The sequence below is a fragment of the Pteropus medius genome, unplaced genomic scaffold, assembly GCF_902729225.1.
Source record: "Pteropus medius unplaced genomic scaffold, Ma_sr-lr_union100, whole genome shotgun sequence".
NCBI lineage: Eukaryota > Metazoa > Chordata > Mammalia > Chiroptera > Pteropodidae > Pteropus > Pteropus medius.
In genome coordinates, this window is record NW_024355205.1 from 13,090,372 (window position 1) to 13,102,382 (window position 12,011).

The 12,011-nt window shown below is 37.3% G+C and overlaps 2 protein-coding genes across 7 annotated transcripts in view; one reads left to right on the forward strand and one right to left on the reverse strand.

Moving 5' to 3' along the window:
- ARL14 (ARF like GTPase 14) overlaps positions 1-3,809 on the reverse strand; it is a 59,989-nt gene extending 56,180 nt beyond the window's left edge. For 3 of the 4 annotated variants that reach the window (XR_005651609.1, XR_005651610.1, XM_039857433.1), the window contains exon 1: positions 3,212-3,809. The gene's annotated coding sequence lies outside the window, so the exon portion shown is untranslated. Of the gene's footprint in view, positions 1-290; positions 652-3,211 lie in introns of those variants that run through there. The other variant, XR_005651608.1, reaches the window with a different exon arrangement.
- A 155-nt stretch (positions 3,810-3,964) lies between these two features.
- Positions 3,965-12,011, forward strand: part of KPNA4 (karyopherin subunit alpha 4) — a 53,564-nt gene continuing 45,517 nt past the window's right edge. The window contains exons 1-2 of one of the 3 annotated variants that reach the window (XM_039857428.1): positions 4,022-4,208; positions 4,783-4,920. In XM_039857428.1, coding sequence (XP_039713362.1) covers positions 4,837-4,920 — 84 coding nt within the window. In that variant the 5' untranslated portion in view covers positions 4,022-4,208; positions 4,783-4,836. Of the gene's footprint in view, positions 4,209-4,782; positions 4,921-12,011 lie in introns of all 3 variants that reach the window. The other 2 variants (XM_039857430.1, XM_039857429.1) reach the window with 2 other exon arrangements.

Genomic DNA, 12,011 nt, shown 5'->3' on the forward strand with positions numbered 1-12,011 from the left:
TATTTAAAAAATTAAAAATGAGTAGTGTATATATATGTGTGTGTATATATAATATATATGTTATATATATAACATATATAATATATATGTTATATATAACATATATATGTTATATATAACATATATAATATATATGTTATATATATAACATATATATGTTATATATATAACATATATATTATATATGTTATATATATAACATATATATGTTATATATAACATATATAATATATATGTTATATATATAACATATATATTATATATATATATATATATCTTTCATTTTCCAATATCTTAGGCCCAAATATAGAGCAAGTGAAAAAGACTTAAGAAAAATCTATGCATGTTTGCCTGGTGGCAATATAAATAGATATTAACCAATAATCAATGATTTGTACACATGAATTATAAGTTTTTCTCCAATTAATTAGTTTAAACTAAGCTTAAAAAGACTAAGCTAAAGAAAAACTGAGTGGTTCACCTCTCTCAATTAAATTAATATTAACAGGTAGGTTTTTAAATCATCATTTCTTACCAGTTAGGAATTTCAGTCAAAATAGTGCTTTTTTCCAGACTCCTCAAGTTGCAAGTCAGAAAATTTTTTCCAATAAAGAATAAATGAAGTCTCACAATACCTGATAACTATGTTTCCTATGAAAATAAAGGTATACTGTAATACTAAATACTGTAAAACTAAAGGTCCAATGTTTTTCTCTAAAAAAAAAAGATCAGTCCAACTATAAAAAACAAAAATTACACTTTAGTTAAGATTTAGCAACATGTAAAATTGCTTCTTGTTTCAGCAACTAATACTTAGAGTTTTGCTCAAGAAATCACACCTAATTCCCCAAACAGTAATCAAAACTATAAAATCCATAGTCTAGATAAGGATTCCACAATCTTCAAGTTAACAGATATGTCATGAGAATACTCCAAACTGCTTAAACGAAATAATTATCAATTATAATTCTTTTTGAAATTACATTTGATCAACTAAAACTCCATGTCAAGCTTCACAAATCCTCTCACAAATCTGTGCTGAAGAAAGTTTCTTTATTCAGAGAGTGACTAAGACAATTTCATGACACATTGAAAGCAATTAGCTCCATAATACTTTAGACTTTTCCTATATCAAAGTAATAACAAGTCAGGATATTAAATTACTTGACATTGAATATCCTGTCTGAAAACAGGTCTCATATATAGGCATACCTCTTTTTATCATGCTTCTCTTTATTTCACTTCATAGGTGTTGCATTTTTTACAAATTGAAGGCAAGACCTTCCACTGGCAAAAAGATTACAACTTCCTTTATTGCAATACTCACTTTATTACAGTGGCCTGGAACCGAACCCACAATATCTCTGAGGTATGCCTGTATAGGTTTTATCGTGTTTGATAACTATATTTCATATACACAAAAACTTGTTAAATAGTCTATGTTAAAATGGTATTGGTGGCTGCATTTTACTACTTTCTTAGTTCACCAAGTTTAATTTCTTAAATCACCTATCTACAGTTAGAGCCACCATGTATTGTCAATTAGGTTGCCAATCTGCATTTAGAGCTATTACTGAATACCAGAACAACTTCTTTACCTCTCTGATAAATTATGTTTCTTCTATCTGAGAACAACTGGAAGTACAGACACCAAACATGTAAACTGGATGGCAATGGGCAGTGATAATTTCAAATGAAAAATTTAGTACAGCAAACAGACTACCTAAGCATTATAATTAAGAATAACTGTTCATCTTAGCAAAGTGCATCACAACTACTTTTAAACATGTAGGGGAGGTTTGCTCTGAAACCTATGTCTGGTCTACTCCCTGAACCTTAACCCTGGAATGTGCAAGATACCAAGTTAAGAATTCTTAGAAGAAACCCAGTGTAAATTAGAAGCAATAACAACTCAAGCCACATTTTTAATCAAGAAGTGTTAGCCTGTTTTTAAATTTGTGGAACATACTCTCAAAGTAGCTTAGATTCAGGTCTTGCATTTGACAAGTAGTCACTGACAGCATGTAAAGCGCCAAGTACCACTAGGTGCTGGGTATACAGAGAATAAAACGAATATGGTCCTTGATTTCAGAGAGCTTTTTGACTAAAGAGGAAGACAGACCTTGGACAGATATTAAACAAATAATAATAATAAAACAACTGAAATTACAAGTTGTGGTTATTTCCTGTTTGTATTGCATCTTATGCCATTTTAGGAGTATTCTGCAGGGAATCTCAAGTTGTTTAATGATTAGAGACAATCAGTTGTAGCTGGGAAACAGGAAGACATAAACGTAGACAATTTCATCACCTTTATCATGAGAGCTATCATGGAATTTATTCCAAAGAATACAAAATATCCATCTATACATACATGTTGACAAGATAACTTCTAACTATAGGGTGGGAATTCACCAGTAATTTGTTTTCTTGAATTCTGCTCAGGACAAAAATCCATGTTGGTGGAACACACACATATTCCAGCTTTTCAGCTGAATTTCCTTATCCTAACACATTCTTCAAATATCAGTGCTCCAGTGCTTATCATTTAAATTTAAAATTGGCACTGCATTTACATTCGAGTTAACCTTCATGTGCATTATTTCCAGGTACAGCTTCTGTTTGCATAGGCAACTCAAAGTGTACAAAATATTGAGGACTTTATAAGTATTATTCTCATTTTAAACGTTTTATCTCTGCATGTTGTTCTACTAAAAAATATACCAGTAAGGAAGTGGGAGGGAAGGGGATGAGGAATGAAAGTTCCCAAAATAGTCTGAATCAGGGTCTTCTTCCCCTATCTCGCCAAATTTTAACACATCCAAAGCTTCTACACACACACACACACACACACACACACACACACACTCCTTCCGACTTCAGTTGCTGCTACTTCATGTTTCTTGCACATTTGACGTGCTATTAAGTATATTTTAAAATTATTTTTCCCTCTTCTGAAATATGAGTACGTTCTTTTGTAGCTTGTCTAATTTCTTCCTCTGGCAATAATATTCCTGGTGAAGATGTATACCCTTGGATTTTATTTCCTTTCTTAACAGAATTACAACATTACATTACTGTGTCAGGTACCACGGTCCCCCTCTTACTGAATTTAGTACTTTGTGGCCAAGTAACTTCCTTAACTTTCTAGGACGTAACACCTAGGCGGTGATCTTCTTCACAGGATCATCAGCGCTTCCCAAGTTCCTACCTGTTGCGGGGACTTGGTCAGAGAGGTTGAATCAGACTGGTCTAATGCGTCCTTATCCTTTTCCGCCTACGGTCCCTCCTCCCGCTTTCTGTTGTGCCTCCTGAACGCAAGTCACCCCAGCCAGTCCAGGGCCCAAGGCCCGGCCCTGGGACGGGAGGCACCTTCTGCCAGGAAACAGTTAGGTGGGGACAAGGGGGTGTCCCGACCCGAGGCGCAGCTCTCACTTCCTCTAGTAAAGCCAGCAGAGCGCGCAAAGAAAGGCCTAGAAGAGACGGCACTTGAGAAGAAAAGAATGTAGTTTAACTCAACCCTATAACTGGAGCAAACCAAGTCCTTCCGGCCCTCTCCGTCCCCTTCCCACCTCTTCTCAAGTCTAATTCTTTTTCGCTTCCTCCCCCTCGCTCTGGAGACAGGTGGTCTCTCCCTGCCCTGCCCCCGCCGCGCCCCTCCCCTCCCAACCTTTCAGTCCTCTAGCCCCTTCCTCCCAGCGCCGCCCGCTTTCCCTTTTCGTTCGCTCTTCCGCCCCAGCTCCCCATCATCCTTTCTGATTGGTCGAGCGCACCGGAGCCTGGTTGGCCAATCGGCGAGCTGGGCTGGCGGTGATGGGCGTGACCGCGGTGCCGGAGCCCTCACATCGAGGCTGCCTCCCCCTCTCAGCCGGCAGCACATTCCGCCGCCGTTGCCACCGCCCGGCCCCGCAGTTGTCTTAGTCGGAGCTGCGGTCGCGCTGGGGTTAGGGCGGGGGGTGGGACGGGCGGGGAGAGAAGGAGAAGGCCGCGGCAGAGGGAGGCGAGAGGAGGAAGGAAGCGGCGGCGCAGCGAGCACAGCAGCTCAGGCGGCGGCCCGGTTCCTGGGAGTGTCGGTGCGGCGTGGTGGTTGGGGCGGATCCCGCGGGGCCCGGGCGGGGGAAGGAGTCACCGGCCCGGCCATGGCGGACAACGAGAAACTGGACAACCAACGGCTCAAGAATTTCAAGAACAAAGGCCGCGATTTGGAGGTAAATTCGGGGACGCCGGAGAGGTGGGGACTGTGGATCTCAGGCGGATCTCCGCCGGGACTTCGAGTGTGGGGAATAGGGGCGGGAGCCGCCGCCGGGCCGCGGGGGAATGGCGCTGGGGGCCAGCCCGCCCGTGACGCCTCTGCTAAGGCGCCGGGAAGTTTGTGTCGGGCCTGGTCCGCCTCCGCCGGGGCGCGAGGTGCCAGGGCACGGCCAGCGCGGCCTAGGCCTGCCCGGCGGAGCCGGTCCGGCGCGGGTGCGAGGGGCTGGGCGGTGCGGCGGGGAGGCCGGGCGCGGCGAGTGCGGAGGAAGCGTGCGTCTGCCGCGCTGCCCCAGCCCCGCTGCGGCCCTCACTCGGCAGCCGCGGAGATTCCGGCTCTAGCTCCGGCACCGGCGTCTGGCGCCGCGGGAAGGAGTGCGGTGGGAGGTGGGGGGCGGGGGAGGCGAGCGTGTGGCGACCGAGTGGGGCTCGGAACTTCCTTAGCGAGGCCCGAGGCGTCTCCACTTAAAGGCATTTTTTCTGGTCTTCCCGACTCCCGCTTTACCCTGCCTCCCCCCAATATCCGAACTACAGGAGTCAACTTCTCCGTTGAAAAAAACACCCCCGACGTGAGAGGCCATCCTGGTGATGCTAACAGTGCCTTCCTGCGGCCTGTGTTTTACTATGGATATAGCTGATTCAAGATGTGGCTCACGGTGTGCCCTCTTCCAGGCAAAGGATGCCCCTTATTTCAGCTTGTTCACAAATCTGTTTACCCCTTCTTGAGAGACCACCAGCTGCATTCTTACATATAAAGTCCAAAGGGTTATACAAAGCTGTCATCCTCTAGTCTACAGTATCCTTTCCCTCCACCTGCTGGTGGTGGTAGTGGGGGATGGGGTGGGCTATGGAATGGCACCGTCGCGTTTTATTATTTTAAGATAGGGTGAAAAAGAGCTTCATTATATATAGCTGCTCCCGAGGTGCTGAGGCTACATAAAGTGGGTGGGGAAAATACACGCACGAGCGCGCGCGCGCACAAACACTCCCCGTGGATTTTTGATAGAAGACTCTTCCCTTCAGTTTTAAGAGTCTAGGTAGAGTTTTTAATCCATTCTGCATCTAAATAAAAAGTTTAGCTTTTAAGAGAAAGTGGTCAAATAGTATTTTTTTTTTTATGTTGTTCTTCTGTACTTTGTTATACTGAGATCTTCAAATTCCTATCTCGTGTTTCTGAACTTTGAGCATTTGTTGATGTAGTAACTATATTTCTGGCTTTCCACGAAGCCATTTAATCTCTAAGGTAGTTTGCGCTTTCTTAGTGAGTTTCATAATTTGAAGGACTATTAAGTGGCTGGGGCTGGCCTGTTAATTCTCTGTTTTAATGTTAACTTGAGACATTCTTGTGATCCTTTTTTTAATGAAAAAATTTTAACAGCTTTATTGAGAACTCACATGCTTTAGAAATCACCATTTAAGTGTACAATTTGTGGTTGTCAGTAAGTTTATTATTTGTAATGTGATAATTTTTTTTACTAAGATGAATATTTAAAATGAAAAAATCATAAATGACAAAACTTAATAAATGCCACAGTTACAAAATCCAAAAAAATAGGAACTAGATGCTTGACAAAAATCGTTTTTCTTCCTTTATTTCTGGCAAAATTTTTTTTAACAGCTTCATTGAGACATAATTTTCATACCATACAGTTCACCCATTTAGATTAGAGTGGCTTTTGATGTTTTCACACAGTTGTGCAACCATCAGTACAATCAATCTTAAAAATATTTATCACTCCAAAGAGAAACCCAAACTCATTAGCAGTCACTCTTCATTTCCCAGTCCCTCATTATCTTTTCAGATTTGCCCATTCTGGACATTTCATGTAAATGGAGTTATACAATATGTGATCTTTTGTGACTGCCTTCCTTCAGGTTGTATAATGTTTTTAAAGTTCACACATGTAATAATGTATAAGTGCTTCACTCCTTTTCATGGCCGAATAATATTTCACTGTTTGGATATACCACATTTTGTTTATCCAGTCATCAGTTGTTAGACATTGCATTATTTCTGTTTTTAGCTATTAAGCATAATGCTGTTGTGAACATTCATTTACACATTTTCCTGTGTTTTCATTTCTCTCTGGTTGTATACCTAGGAGTGGAATTACTGGATCACAGGGTAACTTTATGTATAACCTTTTGTGGGACTGCCAAACTGTTCTCTGAAGTGATCCTTTTTAAATTGTTGGTCCCCTTACTGTGCACCTCTTATTACTTTAGTCAAAATAAGGTTAAGTGCTGACTATATTGTAACAATATTATAATATGTGATTTTTATAAGTAACTATAAATACACATTAGGCAGGGTTTTTTTTGTTTTTTTTTTTTTTGTTTTTTGAGAAGTTCATAGTGCTTTATGGGCATTCTCTGCTAACTTTGATAACCCTGTATGTACATTAGGAATATTTTCACTTTTCTACCTAAGGAAATCACAAATTACTCTAATGGAAAGTTATACTTTCTCCTCACTTCTGATTTACTCAAAGTCTTACATACTTGCAATGAGATGGAAACATCTTTTATTATCCTTAGAGAACACTAGAATAGCTTATTAGTGTGTTAATTATATATATACACACACGTATGTCCCTCAGGACACAGTATACCCATTTCCTCCATCTCCAAATATAGTTACTATGTTTTACTACAACAGATTCTAAGAAAATACTGGTTTTTGGTTTGGTTATGACATTTATTTCATTGGGAGGTCTTTGGAAAGAAGTGTGGACCAGTGCTGTCCAATGAATTTTGATTAATCCAATATTTCCAAAATACCATGGTAACATACAATCAATGTAAAAAAATTAATGAAATATTTTGTATTCTTTTTTTTTTATACTAAGTCTTCAAAACCTGTCTTGTATCGAGCCTGTCTCAATTTGGACTAGCTACATTTCAGGTGCTTGCTTAATAGCTGCAGGTGTCTATTGGCTACCTTATCGGACAGCACAAAGGATAGCATTATAGAGTGAGGTAATTGCAGCATTTTTCAGTTTGCTTTAACATTGTTTGATTCAAAATTATGAAGAGTACAAAGTCATAGAGTTTAGTTTAATCTCTAATTTTGTGTGGGACCTTGGGAGAATCAGTTAGACTTAAGGCTCTTTCCTCTGTAAAACTAGAGGTTCTTGACATCTGCTTCATGAGTGTTATATAGATTAATATGTTAATGTTAGGAAGATGCCTAGCAGTTCTCCAAGCATTGTATCACCTTTAGTTTTTCTGTTTAGGAAGGAGATTTAATAGGATTCAGTGTAATTTTTTCTTAAACTCCTTTATTTGTAATTGGCTTTTTTCCTCTGTGTTCATTTATAACTTAAGTTGAACTTACAGTTAATGGCGAAAGTTTTTAAGGTAGAGATATGTCATTGCTCATTGAAGGGTAGTTTGGGCTGGGGCATTAGCGACCCTTCTAAAGTCATATTTTCAAAGTGTTAAAACTTTGTTAAAACTGACTCATAGCTTCTGATCTGATATTCATTCCTATCTTTCATTCTACCATTCTGATTCCTCTAAAATGTGGTCATGCTAACTTCTTGAAAAACATCAAAGAAGGCATATGTCAGTATCCATTTAAAATAATTTACAGAAACTCTCAGGTGATATTCAGTGCTTGGCTTTCATGCAGTGTGTTAGAGGATCATCATTATTAATTTGAGAATAGTAACCATAGAGAAGGTATGCACAATGCAACACAGGAAATGGGTAGTGACCAAACTTCAAATAAAAAATTTGTCAGAATAGGGCAAATTAAGCTCATTTGGTTTATGTATAGAAGTTCTCAGAGTATCCAGGTTGAATAGAGCATAAGTTATTTTTGAAGAATAATTAGATCTTAGAAAAACACAACTTTGAGGAAAAAAACATACCCTGAAAATAAAAGAATATTAAAATATATAACTGGAAACTTATGATTGTCCATTTAACATAAAATATCAAGTAAGCTTGAAGTTAAAAGAAAAAATATTTGCTTGGTTGGCAACAGTTTAATTAATTGATCAGCTATTAGAAAAATGATCAGCTATTGTGTCATTTAGAAATGGCCTTGGTGATTTGTTGTACTGTACAGAGTGAAAAGCATTGTTAAGCTATTAAGTCTTGTTAACTTTTAGAGACTGACCTCTCTCATCACAAATCTTGGAACATATCTACTATACTTAAAATAACTACTGTCTAATTTTTCATAGAGTAGTCCAAGCATGTGACAATATGTAATATTTGATAGCAATATAGTTGGGAATTAAATAATTGTTTTTGTGCTTCCTGCCAACTTTTCTGCTTTACAAGATAACCAATTTCACAATTGCTTCATTGGTATTTTCTTAGAGATATCAAGATGGATGTCTTTGTTTTTCATACTCACTAGTATTTCAAATGAATATATAAGATTGGGAAGAATTGTAGGAATGATTTAGGTTTAAAAGAATGAAAGTACTTTAGAAAAAATGTGTAGGTAGATTTTAAACATTGATTCCTAATGCCTAATAGTGATTGTTGTAGGTCCTTAAAATATTTTTTAAATGTTTACTAGGGCAGCATTCATCTATGTGAGACCTGTAATCAATGAGAGCTTGTCAAATCTAACTTTAAATGATGATTTTGGTCCTCACTGGTTTAGTTTTGGAAGAGAGGAAAAATAGGATTGAAAGGAACTAACTCTTGAGTACTTGCTGTACATGCTTTTAATTGTATTCTCATTTTCTTCTTATAGAAGAAAAACTCAAGAGACTTAATAGCATAACATTCAAGGGAGTGATTTTAAATCAGGTGTGTGAAAGTCTATCCTGTTTATACTGTGTCATATTACCTCTCTTTTAACGTCTCATAGCCTTTGTAAGAGATCTCAAAGTTGACCAAAAGGTTATATGTAAAAGCACCCAGCATAGTCCATGTGGTATAATATTCAGTGTTATATGTGGTATAGTATTCAATGTTTCCTTTTTTTTTCCCAGAGAGATTTTTAGAAATTGTGTATCATTTGTGGGCTTTAAACTCCAGAGAAACACAATCCATGTACTATGCTTTACAGATAGGTTTACTAAAAGACAAGGCTGGGGAAGACTCCTTTTTTCTACAGTTAATGTGAGAACAATATTTATATTGGCACCTACTAAATAAGGACAACGTACATGTGCTTATAATGACCTTAGTTCAGAAGTCTTCAAAGCTTTGGAACTCAAGACCTGTTTATGCTGTTAAAAATTGAGGATCCTCAAAGAGCTTTGTTTGTGGATTTCTACCAATAGTTACCATTTTAGAAATTTAAAACTAATAATTTTAAAAATATTAACTCATAGATTGTTTAGATTGAAGTATATAAAGAATATCCACCTTCACATACAGTAAGCAGTTGGAAAGGGGAGGAATGTTTTAATACCCTTCAGATATTAGGGAAATTATTCTTTGATACTATATCATAACTCCACAAATAGTTTCTTAAAGGTTAGTTGCAATGTGGAATCTGAAGCCACCTTAACTCTGTTACATTGACATCCATTGGTCTTTCTTGCACTTGGAATGTATCTTTTACTCAGACCCGATTTTGTAACATCATGTATTGGTCATTTGGAAAATATTTGCTTACCGAGTTATGTAGCTCTTCCAAATGCTGGCACACTTTATTATAGAATGAAAATTCAATTATTAGTGTCACTACATAGTTCATCAGAAAAATCTTAAATAGTGGGACTCTGTCAAGCTCATAGTGATAAATACAAGTTTTCCAAAATTCTTATTTTCACTTGAAAGCTCAAATTTTATCATTAGCAGCAAATACTGTAAGTTGTTTTCCTCAAAGCCGTAAACTCACTTTGCTCATTTTTGTGAGAACATCTGCCATACACTGTCTGAATGACCATGATTTGTCTGTCAGTCATTCTTTCAAGTAAAAATGATGTTTCATGAAAAAAGTAGCTAGTTCAATTCACAACTCACACAATTGCACAAATACTTTTTCCTTGAGACAGTCATACTACTGCAGAAGTCGGTATGTTGCAAAAGTGGTTTATGTATAATCCCTACTTTATGGTTTATGTGTAATTCCTATTTTATGACAAAATTTTAGAAAGGGCCAGTTTTTCATCAAGGATGTTCTTACGTGAGCTGGCTTTTTTTTTTTAACTGAAATACAATGACTAATACTAATAAAACTTGGTGACATTGCCTTAATTCAAGCTAAAAGAACAGAAGTTTTACCTACTGCGTTGTATTGCAGTGCAAATGTTAACACAGTAAGAAAGTATTAGTAGTGATACTGTGAAAGTAGTTTTGATCTTGTCAACCCTCTGAAAAGGTCTCAGTTGTCCCCGTAGAGGACACACTGAGAAGCACTGTCTTTGTTATTGTTGCTTCTGTTACAGGGGACTGTCTCTTTTAATTAATAAAGGCTCCTAAAAGGCTTTATAGTGTCACAGTTAAAGAACATGGACTATGGATGGAGTCACTTACATCTGGATTTGAACCCTGGTTTGTCCATTTAATAGTTATGGAAATTAACCTAATTTTTCTAAACCATTTACATGCTTAACAGTTCCTATAATGCATATACAGAATGAAAAGAAGCTCTTTTTAGTTTACCAATTTGCTTCATCATACACTACCTCCAAATAACCCCATGTGTTCTCTGTCAGAATAACATTTCGTTCACAGTTCCTTTTGTACCAGTGTGCACCATAATTAAATCGCATCACATGAATTGGGGAATGCTTCCTTTTTTCCTTCTTTAGCAGTCAAGTCAAAGCCTTCTTTTTCCTATGTGCTTCAACCAAATTGTTTCAAGTTTCCAACTTCATTTTTCTAGTCCTGTGTTGTAAGTGGGTTTGTAAATACTTCATGTAGATTTTGTAACCCAGAAAATAGCTCTAATTCTCACTATTTAGTATCCATAATGAGAACGATTTAAGGTCCTAGACATTTGCTGGTAATACAAGATTAGCTTAATTATTTAAAATGCTAAACTTTTTTCTATTACTATTTACTATTAGAACAACATTTGATTAGCTTTCACTTTTACCCTAAATTTAATTTACATTCAACTGAAAAATTACATTTTCAATAATGGTTGTATTTTGGCAAACCTGGAATTTCATTAAATTTTTGTTAACAAAAGTCAGAATCCTAAGATAATATGATGTTTCATAATTTGGTGATAGAATATGATTTGTTTTCTAATAAAAAAATGTCTATCTCAGTTTCCTTTTCTTCAGTGTAAATGTTAGTTGTCCAGTATCTACTCTTAATACTTGGTTAAGTTTTTATAGCATGTCTGTGGTTTCTTAAAGCAGGTGTTATATAAAGTTATTTAGTTATAGTAGTTGTATCCTGAAAGCCTTACAGGTAGTTTCTACTTGATCGTATTAAATGACCCTCTCCTGTTTGCCACGCATCCTATCTCTTTATCCTGGACCTTTTTAGCCATTTTCCCCAGCTGTTGGTGGTCCAGAAAAACAAGCAAAGATTTTTATTTAAAATTTTCAAATAATCGTTACATCATTCTTGGTTCTTTAGTAAGTATGAAACCTAGTATTTTCTGGCTTTCTTTAGGACAGCGGCTTTACGGATACCATAAACTTTTTTCCATAATTTTGGTATTGAAAGTTAGGTCTGATAGCTTTAGGCTGAAAGATCTGATTTTTTAATATTGTGTAGTTATGTTTTAGGGAACAGAAACCCAGCTCAATTAGTTTAAGCATAGTGGGGGAATCTGGGTCTCATAACCTGGTAAGTCCTGGTGGCATTAATTATAAGAGTACTAGTGA